The sequence below is a fragment of the Chiloscyllium plagiosum genome, chromosome 6, assembly GCF_004010195.1.
Source record: "Chiloscyllium plagiosum isolate BGI_BamShark_2017 chromosome 6, ASM401019v2, whole genome shotgun sequence".
NCBI lineage: Eukaryota > Metazoa > Chordata > Chondrichthyes > Orectolobiformes > Hemiscylliidae > Chiloscyllium > Chiloscyllium plagiosum.
Window position 1 is genome coordinate 36,274,691 of NC_057715.1, and position 18,573 is coordinate 36,293,263.

At 39.1% G+C, this 18,573-nt stretch overlaps 1 protein-coding gene across 3 annotated transcripts in view; it reads right to left on the reverse strand.

Moving 5' to 3' along the window:
* Positions 1-6,775: 6,775 nt before the first annotated feature.
* Positions 6,776-18,573, reverse strand: part of slitrk6 (SLIT and NTRK-like family, member 6) — a 34,735-nt gene continuing 22,937 nt past the window's right edge. For all 3 annotated transcript variants that reach the window (XM_043691443.1, XM_043691444.1, XM_043691442.1), the window contains exon 2: positions 6,776-10,509. In XM_043691443.1, coding sequence (XP_043547378.1) covers positions 7,926-10,493 — 2,568 coding nt within the window. In that variant the 5' untranslated portion in view covers positions 10,494-10,509 and the 3' untranslated portion in view covers positions 6,776-7,925. The remainder of the gene's footprint in view (positions 10,510-18,573) is intronic.

Consider the following 18,573-nt stretch of genomic DNA (forward strand, 5'->3'; position numbering starts at 1 on the left):
TTAGAGAACTGACGTGTTTTGATAATGCTAAGGGTACACTAAGACCTTATTGAGGGCACTATGATGGCTCGGCTAAAATGGACTGTATGTGAATTTGTGCATTTTAATAAAAAAGATGGGATTGGCATAACACACTGCCATACAGCAACTCATGAGCTCTCCTTCCCTGAGGACTGCTGACCAGCAAGGCAAGCTGCTTGGTTGTGTGACTGTACTAATTGGCAAGACAAGTCGAGGCAGGATAAAGCAAGGCAAGGCAGGGATGCTGTGCCTAGACAGATGTGAGCAAGAACTATGAAAGCAAAAATGGAGCCCTGTGATGCAGGTTGTTCAGCCCTTTGTTTAGATGCAATGGGCTACAGGTCTTTTACCTGTGATGTAGATTTCTATCAACAATACATAAGAACAGAGATTTAAAAACCAATTCAATCTACTAAAGTGGACTAGAAGGACTGAATGTTTTTGAGCATTGCAGGCTGGGTTTGAATATTAGCATGATGTAACATTCATCAGAAACCTATCCTTAATTATCCCTATGTTGCAAAAGACCTCGAAATAACTCTGTGTACTATAACCAGTTAAACAAAATGTAAACAGAAGACTCTGTCTTATCCTGAGTACTAAAATATCAATCAACTTACAAAACCAAGAATCTCAAAACACAAATGTTCAACTACCAATGTCAATGTTACCAATAACCTCCTCTGCAATGGTGTAGAAGAGGAGTGAAAGGTTATGATAGTGGGTGGCATAGCTATTACTTTTGGTGCAGTTGGCTCGTGTCCCAATCAAATGAGTAAGCAGCGTAGAGAACATTGAGTCGTAGAGTCATAGAAATTTACAGCATGGAAACACACTCTTCGGTCCAACCCGTCCATGCCGACCAGATATCCCAACCCAATCTAGTCCCAGCTGCCAGCACCTCCAAACCCTTCCTATTCATATACCCATCCAGATGCCTTTTAAATGTTGCAATTATACTAGTCTCCACCACTTCCCCATCCCATACACATACCACCCTCTGCGCAAAAACGTTGCCCCTTAGGTCTCTTTTATATCTTTTCCCTCTCGTTATATCTATGCCCTCTAGTTCTGGACTCCCCGAGCCCAGGGAAAAGACTTTATCTATTTATCCTAGCCATGCCCCATATGATTTTAAAAAAACTCTATCAGGTCACCCCTCAACCTCCGACACTCGAGGGAAAACAGCCCCAGCCTGTTCAGCCTCTCCTTATAGCTCAAATCCTCCAACCCTGACAACATCTTTGTAAATTTTTTCTGAATCCTTTCAAGTTTCACAACATCTTTCTGATAGGAAGGAGACCCAAATTGCATGCAATATTCCAACAGTGACCTAACCAAAGTCCTGTACAGCCGCAACATGACCTCCCAACTCCTGTACTCAATACTCTAACCAATAAAGGAAAGCATACCAAACACCTTTTTCACTATCCGATCAACCTGCGACTCCACTTTAACGGAGCTATGAACCTGCACTCCAAGGTCTCTTTGTTCAGGAACAGTCCCTAGGACCTTACCATTAAGTGTATAAGTCCTGCTAAGATTTGCTTTCCTAAAATTCAGCACCTCGCATTTATCTGGATTAAACTCCATCTACCACTTCTCTGCCCATTGGCCCATCTGGTCAAGGTCCTGTTGTAATCTGAGGTAACCCTCTTCGCTGTCCACTACACCTCCAATTTTGGTGTCATTTGCAAACTTATTAACTGTATGTCTTATGCTCGCATCCAAATCATTTATGTAAATGACAAAAAGTAGAGGGCCCAGCACTGATCCTTGTGGCACTCCACTGGTCACAGGCCTCCAGTCTGAAAAAAATAATCTGAGGCAACCTTCTTCACTGTCATTTAATGCTCAATTTTGGTGTCATCTGCAAACTTACTAACTGTACCTCTTATGCTCACATCCAAATTATTGATATAAATGATGAAATGTAATGGACACAGCACTGATCCTTGTGACACTCCACTGGTCACAGATCATCAGTCTGAAAAACAACTTTCCATCACCACTCTCTGTCTCCTACCTTTGATCCTAGTGGCTAGTTCTCTCTGTATTCCATGAGATCTAACCTTGCTAACCAGTCTCCCAGGGGGAGACTTGTCAAACACATTACTGAAGTCCATATAGATCACATCTACTGCTCTGCCCTTATTAATCCGCTTTGTTACTTCTTCAAACAACTCAATCAAATTTGTGAGACATGATTTCCCACGCACAAAGCCATATTGACTATCCCTAATCAGTCCTTGCCTTTCCAAATACATGTACATTCTGTCCCTCAGGATTCCCTCCAACAACTTGCTCACCATCAATGTCGGGCTCACTGATCTATAGTTCCCTGGCTTGTCCTTACCACTTAAACATGCACAGTTAATTGTCTCAGGGTGGATGTGAGTGAATGAGGGAAGATGTTGCTGGTGCAGTAGTAGAGAAAAAATGGCACTTACGCTGGCTGAATGGAGAAAGACTTGACCTGCTTCCTACAGTAATGTGCATTGCTCCATGTGGCTGAGACTGCTTTAACTTGGTAAATTTGGACATGACCAGGTGTTGTGCTTTCCACTGTTGATCCTAATGGAAGAAGAAGAAGACCCAGCTATGCATCATCGTTTTTTGCAACTGCATCACATCCTTGCCCGATCAGTGGGATGCTGGTTTCCTCCTGTCTTCCATGTCCTGGTCAAGTGTCAAGAAATATGCAGGACAGCGCCAGATAACACTGCTTGTCTGGGTATACAATGGACTTTTTAAAGATGGCAGTGATGCCAGTCCATTCCAAGATGTTCTGGCAGTAGCAACTTCTTCCATGTATGGAGAGTGCTAGAAGGGGGATAGAATCAGATGAAAGGTGTGTCAAAGGGACAGGGTAGTTAATAATGAGGCATGTTTGGCAAGATACTGCACAACGCTTCACTCGGCATCTCAGAAAAAAAATCATCCATGAAACTTGATGTGACTGACAGTTAAAAAAAGAAGATCCAGCCCAATGTGTTTTCAAACACTTTGATTGTGGTTACTGATATCTTCATATCTTCATTGAATAACTGGGAGAAAGTGAGGACTACAGATGCTGGAGATCTGAGTCAAGAGTGTGCTGCTGGAAAAGCACAGCAGGTCAGGCAGCATCCGAGGAGCAGGAAAATTGACGTTTCGGGCATAAGCCCTTCATCAGGATTCCTGATGAAGGGCTTATGCCCGAAACGTCAATTCTCCTGCTCCTCAGATTCTGCTTGACCTGCTCTACCTTTCCAGCACCACACTCTCAACTCTTCATTGAATAAGACTATTCTGAAGAAATCATTTTGGACTCAATATGCTTACCTGTTTTCCCTCCACAGATGTTGCCAGACCTGTTAAGTCTCTCCAGTACTTTCTGTTTTCATAAACTGTCCTGTCATTTTGTGTGAAAATCTTGCTGAACCTGCAAAACAGGTCTGTTGGTTTGGTAGCCATGAGGTGGTGAGTGAGGTCACAACACAATATAGATATCATGCAAAAGTCATATTACAACATAATTAGCTAAGAAAACCAACAAACATTTTTGGTGCTTAACAAAGCATTAGGCGTACATGTTGGTTGGAATAAAGAACATTGAAATCATGCATGCTTTTGCGAATATTGTAAGAATGTCAACATTTGGCTCATTGCATTAATGCTGATGCCAGTTTTATATTAGAGGTATCTGGTCTAATACCACTTATTGCTATTTGGACAAATATTTTACCCTTCAAGTGGTTGTCAAATTCTCTCTCTCTCTCTCTCTCGAATGTCAAAGTTGACTTGCAAAACACGTTCTCATGCTCTAGTAAGACTTATGTGCTTATGCTAACTTATACATAGGATCCAGAAAATGAAAACAATATTTTAGTCTACAATATTTTAGTCTAAACATTCATATTTTAACTTTCCTCAAGCTTAGCCATCTTTGCTGGACTGAATATTATCATCCTCATTCTTAGAGGCTGAATTCCATCTTCCCTCTGTATACTGACTTCCAAGACTTGTTTATTTTTCCTGTAATCTGGTGCCCAGATTACCATATGTCTTGTTTCAGCAGCAGACTAAACACATGAGAGATGGAAGCACAACAGATGATCATAAATACTCAACATTGAATTTGGATGTTATGATGTTGCATGGCTTCATGTCAACAAGGTTAAGAAAATCCCCTGACTACCATGGATCTTGCACTTGATGATGTAGTACTCTTCCACTCTGGATTCCCTTTAGCAAAAACAGTGAGCGAAGCATCTATAAGGGATATTTGAATGTCCGCTGCCAAGTGTAGTTTTTACCAATCTGAAACATTAAAGTGGGCTGGAAATCAATTAGCAAAGGAACTGATATGAAGGCATCTCATGGCTCATAGTTTGTAGATACTTCTGTCTGCAATAACATCGGAACACTTTACTTTGTGCATTGTCATGTTATTAAGAGAAATAAATCCAGTAATCAACAATTGGAATTCAGGTTACACTGTGGACCATAGTCAACATAATTGTCAACTGCAACAATTTGTACCTTTATAACCCAGTACATCCTTTAATACATTATCTTATGAAACCCAGAGTCCAATGTTTGATGGACAATATAGAAGGGTGCAACTTCAGGTTTTTTTATGATTCTAGTATTTCATGTGTGAGTTACTTAATTCTCAACAACTGCTGTAAACAGCACTGTACAATCCACATGTACAGTCAGGCCACTTATTATCCCCATCATGTTGCAATTGCCACCATGTATTGCAGGGCACTAAGACAGAGTTGCTGGAGTACCTGCTTGTTTCACTTATTCTCATTCCTGAGTAATTACCTAAACCTGCAATTCACCCAGAGCCCATGTATGCAGTCTAAACATGTAAATAACCCAAACATCAATTTGGCAAGAATGGTTGCATACGAATGAGCAAGGATAGGGTTTATTGGCAGTTAACCCTATTATGTTTCATTAATCTATTATTGTGTCTATCTTCAGAAGGCATTCTATTTTAGCAATGTGAAACCCTATTTTACAACGATGAAACTAGCAAATTTGCTTATTTAAATGGCAACATTGTCTTGGTCAATAAATGTCTGTGCAATGTCAGTGAGGAAGCTCTTTCTGGTCTTATGACCTAGGCTTCTAATAGATTGGAAGCTCTTTCTGGTCTTATGACCTAGGCTTCTAATAGATTAAGGAATATGCATCAACTGTATCATTTTCTAATTATACATTTAGCATGATCACACAAATATGGTACGTTAGGTATATCAGCTAACTGATAGCTGATCTTGATCTTGAAATTCTTTTCCTGTAATACTTTATTTTCTGAAGCACTTTTTCCTTGTAATACACTGTCAACTACAGTTCTCACCTCATATATCAGATGGGTTTGTACTAGGGTGATTTGGTTATTGCAAATGTTTTTAGTGAACCTGCATCTAAAGAGCAGATGGGGCTTGAGCCCAGGCCTTTTGGCCCAGAGGTGGTGACACTACCACTGCACCAAAAGACTATGCTACTCACTTAACAGCCCCAATCTGTTTTCTCCACTTGATTTGATTTGATTCATTATTGCCATGTGCACCAAGATACAGTCAAAAGTATAGTTTTGTGTATTATCCAGACAGATCATACCAAACATAAGTACATTAGGGTAATAGAATAGAATGCAGAACATAGTGCTACAACTACAGAAAAGGTGCCGAGACAGATCAACTCTTTCAAGGGTGGACATTGGGAAGGTGTTTCTGTTAAGCAGGAAGACTAGAACCTGTGGACAGCTTTAGAATTAAAGGGGGTCAATTTAGAACAGAAATGAGGAGATATTTCTTCAGCCAGAGAGTGGTGAGCCTGTGGAATTCATTGCTACGGTGTGCAGTGAAGGCTGGGACGTTAAATGTCTTCAAAGCAGAGATTGATAAATTCTTGATCTCGCAATGAATTAAAGCAATGGGGAGAGTGCGGGTAAGTGGAGTTGAAATGCCCATCAGCCATGATTAAATGGTGGAGTGGGCCCAATGGGTCAAATGGCCTTACTTCTACTCCTATGTCTTATGGTCTTATGGTCCAACTCTAATATATGAGAGTTCCTTTCATTAGTCTGATAACAGCAGGGAAAAAGCTATTCTTGAACCTGTTGGTACATGTTTTTAAACTTTTCTATTTTCTGTCTAATAGAAGAGGATGGAAGGGAGCACAACAAGGCTGGGAGGGATCTTTGATTACGTTGGCAGCTTTCCTGAGGCAGCAGGAAAATCTTCAGAGTCAATGGAGGGAAGGCTGGTTTTCGTGAAGGACTGGGGTGCATTCACAACTCTCTGTAATTTCTTGCGTACTCGGGAGATCCGTTTCCGTACCAAACTGTGATGCATCCAGATACTTTCTGTGGTACATCTACAGAAACTCCACACCTTCCCACAATTGATTACAATGCAAATAGCTGATTGAAGTTGCGTGAATGACTGAAGTCAGCTGAGGAGGTGCTGATGCGCACAAAGTTAAAGGCCTGATATGGGCTGCTATCAATGACAAACTGTAGATGGTGAAAATGGTCTAAACTGTGCATATTACGACTGAATTCCTCTCAGTGGCCACGGTAGCGGTACCAGAATTGCATGGGAAATATTGCTGGCATTACTGAAGATGTTTAGTGAGATGTGAGCAGGTGTGCTGCCTGGGGACTCCCTAGTTATGGACTAAGCTGGAATAAGTTGGCTTCATAGTAGCAGTGAGACAGAATGGAAAGACACAATAACAGTTTATTTCATCCTGACTTTATTTCAACTAGAAGTTCAGTGCGCATATTACTTTTTTACAAGAAAGGCACCCCTGATTTATTTGCAAAACTGTACAGAATAAATAGCTTTCAGAATCTTACATTTTTGTAACTTAAAAAATATCTTGCAGAGTTCTATATAATATTTGAAACAAATTGTATCCTTCAGCATTTTGGTCTTTGTGTGCTTCTTGTTTTTACCCTACATGTGTTAGCTTTTAACTTTCGAGTGATTTGAAGATTTGCAAATGTATAGCACAAATTATTTTGTTTAAATTTCTCTCAAAATAAAAAGTGAATGGAGTCCCGGGCTTGGAGGACCTGGGAATGCCTCATGATATAAATGATGCAAGAGAAACTTCACAAAGAGGAACATGACATAGTCTAAATACAGTGTGCAGCCAGCTCTGTGTCTGCTTCATACAGTAGATTTTTCAGGCTTGCAGATTTTCAAGTACAAACTATAGTCTATACTGTAAATTAACATCCAGCAGCATCAGAAGATTGGATTGTCAGAAGTCATGTAACACACCCCAATATCAGACAATGAAATTGTAACAGGCTGTCAGAATATACATTAACTAAAATAAAATTAAGCCAAGTTGCTTGTTTACATTGACTGAATAAGTCAAATTTTGTTTTGTTACATGCAATTATTACTGTTGCTTTGGGGATCCCGTTCCACGATTTCACGTCCTTTTTTTTCATGAAAACTGCAAACCGGTAGCCTTGAAAATAAGGCTCCCATTAAATGTGCATACAAGCAGTAATCATACCTTCAGGTTACCTCTTTTAACCACCATTGGCTCACATGATAACATTTTTAGATTATATTAATAGGATGTCTTTACAACTACAAAATGATCGTCCTGTCACTTTATAAAGCTATGTGCTTGACTACCACATACAGTCCCTGCATACTGTGAAACAAATGCTATTGACAGTTGCTGCACAGGTATCTGCATTCTCAATGGCTGTTCCCAATGGTTTGCCCATCGATCCCTGAGATTAATAAGGATTACTGCTGTATTTTGTGTAGAAAAAAGAGAACCATCTGTAAAGGCACTAATGTCTTAGAGTAGCAAATGAGCTTATTTATCACAATGTAACAACCAAGATAAAAATGTTAATATCCTTCCAGACATCATGGTTGGTTTAATGCTGTCTGTTGTTCCAGTACCTCTAGGTAGTCAGGCTCAGCCTGTAGTTTTGCTTTCAGCTCAAAATACTCATTTTTTGTCTCTTCCACCACAACCTTTTTAGGTCTCGAATACATGATCGCTTCCATCAGTTTCAGCTCTTCATGTCTTGATGGATATCGAACATCAAGTTCTGATTGTAGAGGTGGGATATTTTTCTTCAAATATTCAGCAATTCCAATTTGTTGAAGCTCCCTTTCTTTCTCAAGCATATTTCTATACATTGAACCAGGATCACAGAGAGGTATAAATTCTGGGGTCTGCTCTGTTACACTAAATTTGGAACCTGTGAGCATAGAATTCTTTTCTCTCATCATGTGACTCCTATATATCATTTTTGGTTCAATTCCATCTTTGTTTTCATTTTCCAGCTCTACGTCTCTAATGTTGTAAGGACGGCTTCTGCACACTGGACCAATTGCATTAATTGTATGCTGCTCATATATATTTCCATCTGGTCTTTCTTCTGTATGGTGGGTCCTCTTGTGTCCATATACACTATACTGAACATGCAACGGACTGCAGTCCTGCACTGGAGTAGTTTTGTGTTTCTTTTTTGATCTCCTCCGACGATGGAGCACAAGGACCACTATTCCGGCTGCACTAAATACAATCAAAATGAACACCACCAGCATACTTAGAATCAAAACAGAAAGTGGCACTGTGTCCATGATAGAATTCAGAAGGCTAGATGCTGTACTTGTGGCTGCTGTGACTAGGCTGATATCATTTGACTGTGTTGGTGCAGCTGGGACATTTATTAATCCAGGACATATCAATTCATTATTTAACATTTTCAAATCTTTCTTGGCAAACTTCTCAGGAGATTCACACATAATCTCACTCACAGTTACATTTTTACTGAGTTTTTCCATCCATTGTTTCAAGCTTACCAAGTCGCAAGTGCAATCCCATGGATTGTCTTCCAGATCAATTTGAACTAGAAACTCGAGTTGATCAATCACATTGCTTACAGGAAGATGCATAAAATGGTTATGTTTAAGATTTAACCGTAAAAGTGGAACGCCAGAAAATATATGTGGAGGAAAACTATGAAGGAGGTTATTATTCAAATATAAGACCTTGAGCTGTGGTAAGACACTGAACGTTCCTGGTAATATCTCTTTAATAATATTGTGTTCCAGATACAAGTACTGGAGGCAATGGAGCCCAATGAACATTTCTTTTGTTAATCTTACAATACCATTTCCATTCAAATACATCTTGTGGAGATTGGTGAGGTTGGCAAAAGCACCATCCTCAATTAGTGTTATTCGATTGTTGCCTAAATGTAATACATCCAAGCTGCCATATTCTAGGAGATCATTTTTTGCCACAGACTGGATAACGTTGTCAGTGAGATAAAGCTTTATTGGATGTGGGGGACTAGGCACAAGGTCCTTTAAACTCTTAATGTTTCTTTCTTGACATTTCATTATCTGCCCAACATTTGGTTGTGTACTGCAATGACAAGTTGTTGTGCAGGGTGATTTTGGATGTGATCCAGGCTGTGTTGTAGGAATTTTACCATCATCCTGTCCATCAGGCTGTGGAATAAATGGATCATTTTTAGGTTCTTTAATAACAGATTTATTTGCATTGTGAATATTGATGTGATTGCTATCAGCAACCGGAGTTACCACTAAATGGATTGAAGTTCTGGGCTCTTCAAAGTCAGTACCAGACCCCATTGGGCAAATCTCAGTAATGGATGTTTTAGTTAACACCTTGCTTTTCAGTCGAAATGGGTGCATACAAACAACATTGCCAATATTAGACTGGGGAGGCATGTTTTCTAGCCACGATCTGAGTGGCAATAAATCACAGTCGCATTTCCATGGGTTATCTTCCAGCTGAAGCTCCATTATTCTGCCAATGTGCTCCAGCAGACCAACATAAGGAAGTGAATCTAACTGATTTCCACGAAGGTCCAGATGGGTCAGAGGCACAAAGCGAAAGATATTGGTGGGAAGAAAAGAGATTGCATTGTCGTTCAGGATTAGTACTTTTAACCGGTGCAGCTTGCTGAATGCGCCAGGCTCAATAATGTGAATCAAATTATTGTCTGCCTGAAGGAATTCCAAATTTTCCAGTCCTTGAAATGTGCCCTCTCGTAGCACTTCCAAGTAGTTACCATTTATATGTAAGCGTTTCAGAGAACTAAGGCCAGTAAAAATGCCAGCCTCCAAGTCTTGCAAGTTATTTTTGCCCAGGTGTAATGACAAAGCATTCTTAAATTTGAGAAAACCATTGCGATATAATGTGGTAACAAAGTTTTCCTGTATGTTAAGATTATAGGTACATGTCTGGGGTGGTTTTATTTGGGAAATTTCAGTAATGTCCCTGTTTTGACAGTTTATATGCAGCAAACCATCTCTCTCTTCGCAGGAGCACAGATTCTCACACACTTCTTTATCGGAAGGATCTGCCTTCTGGGAATTGATTAAAACTAAAACTGCACTTAGAATAAGAATCCAGGTCAACATTTTTGTGGAATTAAAGTCCATCAACATTTCACAGGAGCAGTATCTGTAAGAGAAAAAAAAATAAGCTCACTTAAATATACAGCATTCAAAATATAAAAACATCTTTTAATTTAATGCAATCATAAAATCTTTATGATAGAGAGTTAAATTAGAATGGAACAGGCTGTTTTCAGGTGCATTTGTATTGCAAATGAAGTGTTTTGGTAGTTTCTGTTTCACATAGATGCTCACATGGAGTGCAATCCAGAAGTTAGCAGTCACCTGATTAACACAGGGGCATGAGACTCCTGCCTCGTACACATCATCATTTGGACAGTAACTGTACAGCATTGCTACCTGTGTGGAGTTCTCAAAATCATGCAATATAGGCACTCATGAATAGAAAACACAAGTACTTTCTTTCACAGGATGTGAATGTCACTTGGAAAATCAGCATTTGTGACCCATCCTTAATTGCCCTTGAACTGAATGACTTGTTTGGCCACTTCAAACAGCAGTTAAGAGTCAACCACATTGCCATGTGTCTGGAGTCACATATAGGCAGTAGATTTCCTTTCCTAAAAGAACATTAATGAACCAAATGGATTCTTATCACAACAAATGCTGGACTTATGGCCACCATTACTAACCACCTTTCAATTCCAGGTTTATTAATTTAATTCAAATCCCACCAACTTTCACAGTGGGATTTGAACCCACATCCATTGATTACTAGCCTAGGTCTCTAGACTGCTAGTCCAATCATGCCATCAGTACACCACTGTTTTGCCCTCCTAAACAGAGAAAAGCTATAGGTTTTTGAGGGTCCACGTCATTAACTGTTAAATTGCCATTGGCCATTATTAGTGAAATGCACTTGAGGAATATTGAGTTTTTTTATCTCAATAATACAAAGTTATGTTAGAGCTATATGATTATAGAAAACAATTGGAGGATTATTTTCAGTCCTGGATACCACTCACCTATATTGCCCAAAGATGGAGTGCAGCATAACCTTAGCAACAGAGTGGTATTTATACTCTAAAGCAAAGATTAAGACTTGTATAATTTGGATTTTAGAAGATTATGAGATAATTTGAGCAAAACTATCTTATCATAACAGGGTACTGTTAGGGTATACAGAGAGAAAATTATTTTATCAATAGGATCTAAGACTAGGGCCATAAACTAATAACTAAAGTCAAGGTGTGGGTCAGAAATAACTTCACACACAAAGTCTCAGTTTGCAGGTGTGGGTGGGGTAAGGTAACATTTTAATAGTGTTTATTACATGTTTAAGTTCTTGGAGTTCTAACAAACTTAGCGATTTGTCTGTGTTAGCAGTTAACAATTTGATTTTAAAAACTGCAATACCCATAACTCTAAGTGAGAAAAAGTTCCTTGAGATGCCTTCCAGAAGGTTTAGAGGGAGGATATTTCAGCTTCTGAACAAAAACAAACCCAAAAGAACTGTGGATGCTGGAAATCATAAACAAAAACAAAAATGGCTAGAAAAACTCAGCAGATCCAGCAGCACCTATGGAGAGAAAGCAGAGTCACCTTTTTGGGTCCACTGATTTTTTTTTCAGAACTGATTGTAATAAGGAACAGGTTGGTAAGTGTGCTGAGGAGGAATAAAAGATAAGTGAAGATGGAACCCAGAGAGAGAACAACAGTTGGGCAGACAAATAAATGGGTAATGGCTAACATGTTTTTTCTCTCTCTGGGCTCCACCTCCATCTATCGGTTCCCCCAAACACCAAACCACCCCTACCCCTGACGCAATTCCTGTCTTCAGCATGTATACCAAAGTTTTCTTAGCTACAATCAGTTCTGAAGAAGGGTCACTGGACCCGAAGCATTAAGTCTTCTTTCTCTCTGCAGGTGCTGTAGGACCTGCTGTGTTTCTCCAACAAATTCTGTTTCAGATTCAGACTTTCATTTTTCCATCTGTGTTGGGAAGTCATTTAAGAGAGAATATAATATCAACCTCCAAAGTGCTGAGAAGTCTTTTGACGGAGTGCTACGCAGCATTCCTAAGAAACACTGTATAAAATAATGAAGCAATTTTAGATTAATAAGTCATTACTAACCGCAGTCTGGAGGATTAGGAGTCAGTCAGTATAAATGAAGTGAAGATAAGTTTTTATTGAAGTTATTTTTGTTAGAAAAGAATGGAATTGAAATATTATCAGAGATAGTATAGCATTGGAATGAAGCTAACCCATTAGTATAAGATAAATAATACTTCAGAGTTTTCTATAGTTTCAGATGAGTTGAAATCTTAATAACTTCAAGCCCATCAAAGTATTAAAACAAAAAGAGAAGAATCTTGGAAATGAGCAGGACTATGTCTTGCTAGAGATATAGCATGAGATGTTATCAGCATTGCAATAAAGTTCGTAAAATGTACCAGGGTATATATTGACTCAGATTCAAAGCTGTTGTTTCTGTTTAATCTACAAACAGTCCTTAGGTGATTTCTACTCTGTGCTTAAAATTCTTTGAATCTTGAGTTATAAGACAACAAAGGTGTTCTTTTTTTCTTGTCTGTCCTCATTTTAGTTGTCAATAAGTTTTTTTTATTTTACTCTTAAAACAAAGACTGCTATATTGTGCACTTATATTTTACTAAAAAATCACTTTAATGAGAAAAATAAACACAAAGTTTCTGATTTATCCTGCCAGGTTCCTGTCAGGGAACTGACTGGTCTGGTGTGAACATCAACTGTGATTGATTACAACTGGGTCCACTAGATTATAATACTTCATTCCATGGATTTGGCCTTTATTGGCTAGACCAACATTTATTGCTCAACACTAAATGTCCTTGGTACACTGCTCCCACTGTGCATCAGTAGTTGAAGGAGTCAATATAGAAGGTCATAGATCCCAAATGAAACGGGCTGCTTTGTTTGGGTTGGTGTCAAACCTTTTGTGTGTTGTTGGAGCTGTAAGTGGAGGGTTTTGCATCATACTCCTGACTTAGAGTTCCAAGGATGAATTACAGCAGAATCCCCAGCCTCTGACCTGCTCTTGTAGCTATAGTATTGATATAGCTGATCCAGTTCAGTTTTTAGTCAATAACAACTCCCAGGATGTTGATAGTGGGGTATTCAATGAAGGTAATACCGCTGAATAGAAAAGAAGATGGTTAGATTTGCTTTTCTTGGAAATGGTCATTGTCTGGGACTTGTGTGATACAATGCTACTTTCCACTTTATCAGTACAAGTATTGATACCCTCCAGGTCTTGCTGCATAGAGACATGAACTGCTTCAGTTTCTGAGGCATTATGTAAACTGCTAAGCAATATGCAATTATCAATGAACTTCCTCACTTCTGCCCTTGTGTTTAAAAGAATGTCATTAAGCAGGTAGCTGAAGATGGTTAGGCCTCAGACATTTCTCTGAGGAACTCCTGTTGTCATATTCTGAAAATGAGATGAATAACCTCCAAAGTTGATAAAATAAGGAGCTAGAAAAAACATAGCAGGTCAAGCAGCATCAAAGGAGCAGGAGAGTTGAAATTTCTGGCTGGACCCTTCATCAGGATTGGGGATGGTGAAGGGGACCGAGAATAAATAGAAGAGGGGGGGTGGGGCTGGGGGAAAGGTATGTGGGATGGCCTATCAACTTCAAACCCCTCAGCAGCCATGCTGATCACTGATGTTCCCTCAGCTCTACTCAACACAGCTTACAGCAAATGCTCATTTGGAACCATCCCCAGGGATCCTGACTGTCGCCTCCTGTGACTGACATTTCTTGAACATCTGATTGGGCTGCTGCTTTGGCCACCTGACTCTTGGGAGGCAGTGCAACATGAGCTTAATGAGGCTGCACTCTTCAGATTGGTACAGCTTCAATTTTCTCAGATTTGTCGATGTCTTTCGTCCTCACTCTCTCTGGTTTGACATTAACATTTGGCTTATAAATCTGAATAGGGACAAACATTGTGATCCTGAGTCCCAAATTTTCTGTGGAGATGTAGCAATAGAAGACTTTTCAACACTTTACATGCAAGTTGAAAACAAAATAAAAATAAAAATAAAATAAAAAGTATTTTACTTAATGAAAGAAATGAAGAATGGTAGATTTTATCTTTGGCAACAGAGCTTTTTTTTCTGAACACTGTGATTTCTCAAAGCCTTTTCAAGTCCTGCTTGTATTTATGCCAGGATTTGCCTTGCCAGAAGGTCTGAGCAGCAGCGCTGGAATGCATCAATGAACGCTTTAATTGGGGGAGGGGAGAATGAGGTCACCATGCTCCAAGCGAAATTTACACCTCACTTGTTGAACACAAATCACTTACATTTATATTCCAATGTTATACACAATTTGATTCAAAAAGTTGCAAAAAGAAAATGTCAAAAAATTGTCTGTATTCCATTGTTGTCTGTGTGTGGGATCTTTGAAAACCAATTGTATTTGTCTATGGGTGCTGGGGAGTGGTTGTGAGGAGAGGCTCTTCATATTTTTTGACAAAATGATCATGGGTAGCGTTGATAATTGACATAATTTATGAGTGTGTCAGTTCCAGGTTTCTTTTAAAAAGTTAATTCTCATAAAAACATGACTAGTTTGTCAGAATGTGTTCTGCTTGGATCAAGGAGATGGTGGATGTGCAGATTTTTTAAAAGTTGGTTTTCACAGTTGAAGATACAAGTAAGATCCCAGAGACAGCTGTAAATCAGGAAACGTAACAGAAAGAGCAACTTAATACAAAATAGTACTGAGCAAATTGTGAAAATTGCAAACTGACAAGTTCTGGCATCTCATTGACTTGGGTCTGGGGCCTTAAAAGAAGTGAAGTAATTGTTGTGTCAGTTTTATTTTCCAAAATTATCTATTGGGATAGTAACAATAGATTAGAAAATAGTGAACATTACATCTTATGCAAAAAGGGAAGGAGATAAAGAAACAGGAATCTCTGAGCTGAATGCCTATAGATAGGGAAGATGTTCAAAACTATTATTACAGATACTTGAGCAGGATTCTTACAGATGCACATGGTAATTAGGCAAAGTCAACATGGCTTTTTAAAATAAAAATCATATTATATCAATATCAGGATATATTGTTTTTACATTTATAGAAGGTATTTAATAAGGTGCCACAATAAAAATTTAACTGTGGAACATAAAAGATCATCATTTAAATGCTTTAATATTGGCATGGAATGAAGTGTGCTATTTTACAGGAAACAAAGGTTAGGCATAAATAGATATTTTTCAGGTTGGCAAATGCCACAGGGATCAATGCTTAGAAACAAATTCTTACGGTTTATATAAATTACTTGGAGGAAGGCACTTAAGTTACTGCTGCCAAAGTTGCTCATGACACAAAAGTAGTTAGAAAAATAAGTTGTAAAGAAGACATAACGAACATCTGAAAGTGAACTTTGCAGCTCAGCGAGTAAACCTACTTCCAAGACATAAGGAGGCTATAATGTGGCTGGATAAAAATCTGTCAAATAGAGTAGGTTGTGGGAAAATGTAAATTTGTCCAGATTGGAAGTGAAAGTAAAATGATGCATCTTATGTAAATGTTGGAGGATTACAGAGTTCTGAGATGTAGAGGGATCTGAGTGTCACTGTGTGTGAATCACAAAAGGGTAGTTTGCAGGTACAGAAAATAATTGGAAAATATCACAGTATCAAAATGTCACTGTTCATTATGAGGAGAATTGAAAAAAAAGTGGGGCGGGTATTCTTCAGTTATACAGGACATTTATGAGGTCACATTTGGAGCACTGCGCACTGTATTAGTCTCATTATTTAAAGAAGAACATCAATGTGTTGGTAGAAGTTCAAAGAAGGTTGACCAGACAGATACCTGAAATGTGCAGGTTGCCTTAAACAGAATGGTTGGACAGGCTAAGAAGTCAACTATAATCTTCTTGTATGGTGGAGCAGACTCAGGGCTGAGTGGCCTCCTCCTGCTTCTAGTTCACATGGTTAGATCATTCTTGTGGGGAATATTAATACCTAATCATCTACTCTATCTCCCAGAGACCTAGAAGTTAATTTTGCTTCCACGTCAATCCAATTTTCTTTTGAAATTATTAATTGTATTGACTTCCACCAGCCTCAAAGGCAGCAGGTTCAAAGTCCTCGCCACATTTTGGGCAAAATAATTTCCTCACATTACCCTATATTATTTTCTCAAAATCCTAAACTTGTGTCCCCTACTCCTTATGCAATTAACTAATGGGATCAACTTTTCTTGTGTAACTTGTGCAAACCTCTTGTACACCTCAATCAAATTTCCCCTCAACTTTGCTTTAAGAAGAACAACCCAGCTTCTCCAACCTAACCTCGTCACTAAATTCCCCCATCTCTGGTAAATCTCCTATGCACCTTGACAAGCTTACTCACATTATTCCAGAACTGATTGAAATACTCTTACTGGGGACAAAGTGGAGGTTTATAAAAGCTCAGCATATGTTCACAATTTTTGTACTCAATGCCTCCACTTATGGAGTCTAGGGTCCAATATGCTTTGCTAACTATTCTTTCATATGTGCTATAATCTATGCACATGAACCCCCAAGGTCCCACTCTCCCTGAATGTATGTTAAATTTTACCATTGCCTCAATATTGCCTCCTTATCCTTTCTCACTCTTCTGTCTTTTGTCTATCCATTCTGCTACCTTTCTAAATTCTATTGTAGTTAACTAATATCATCCTTATTGTCTGCCACAATTTATACCTAGGAACATAGGACTATAAGGAATAGAAGTAGACTGCTTAGCCCAGCATTCAGTGAGATGTTTGGCCTCCTACTTCAACCCAAATTCCTATCATCATATCCCTTAATGCCACTGATCTCCAGAAACTTGTTAATTTCAGTCTTGAATAGATTCAGTGATTAAGGTTCCACAGAAGAATTCCAAGGATTCTCCACTCTCTGAAAGAAGAAATGCCTCACCTCCATCTTAAATAGCATAACTCTTATCCTGAGACTATGTCTCCTGCTTATAGAGTCATAAGCCAGGGGAAATAAATGATCTACATTGACCTCGTCATGACCTATAAGAATTTTTGAAGTTCGAATGAGATCAACTCCTATTCTTCAAAACTCTAGAGAATACAGACATTGTACTAATTTATTCCAAGTATATCCTTCCTTAGATAAGGATATCAAAACCATACACAATATTGTAGTTGCAGTTTCACCCAGACTCTATATAAACACAGAAAGACATTCTGACTTTTGCACTAAATATCTTTCAAATTAATGCTAACATAACATTTGCCTTTTTAGTACATTATTAAGTACATTCAACTCTGAAATAGACACATTTTTAATCAGAGATCTAATCAAAGATTATGGGGTTAAGTGGGGTTGAGCATCATAAGATCAACCAATGCTGGAAATGTGTTGCTGGAAAAGCGCAGCAGGTCAGGCAGCATCCAGGGAACAGGAGAATCGACGTTTCGGGCACAAGCCCTTCTTCAGGAAAGGGCTTATGCCCGAAACGTCGATTCTCCTGTTCCCTGGATGCTGCCTGACCTGCTGCGCTTTTCCAGCAACACATTTCCAGCTCTGATCTCCAGCATCTGCAGACCTCACTTTCTCCTCTAAGATCAACCAATGTCTAACTGAATGGCAGAGCATACTTGATAGGCTGAATGATTTGTTTTTCTCCAACATCTTATGACCTTACATTCAAACTTCATGCAAAATTCAATCATATTGTGTTCTCCATTTCCAAAATCTCCATGGTAGCATGGTTTTTATTAGACAACATCAAATTAGAGTTGAAACTTTATTGCTGGAACAGCACAGCAGGTCAGGCAGCATCCAGGGAACAGGAGATTCGACGTTTCGGGCACAGGCCCTTCTTCAGGAATGAGCAGAGAGTGTTCAGCAGGAGAAGATAAAAGGTAGGGAGGAGGGACTTGGAGGAGGGGCGTTGGAAGAGGAGATGACCTGGGGTGTGCAGTGAGAGAGGGACTCACTGAAATCTTTGTAGAGAGAGGCAGAGAGCTTCTTCAAGGAAGGCATCCTTGTAAGAGGATTCGCAGTAGGTTGAAATCTTCGAGGAGAAAGTGAGATCTGCAGATGCTGGAGATCAAAGTTGAAACTTTATTGCTGGAACAGCACAGCAGGTCAGGCAGCATCCA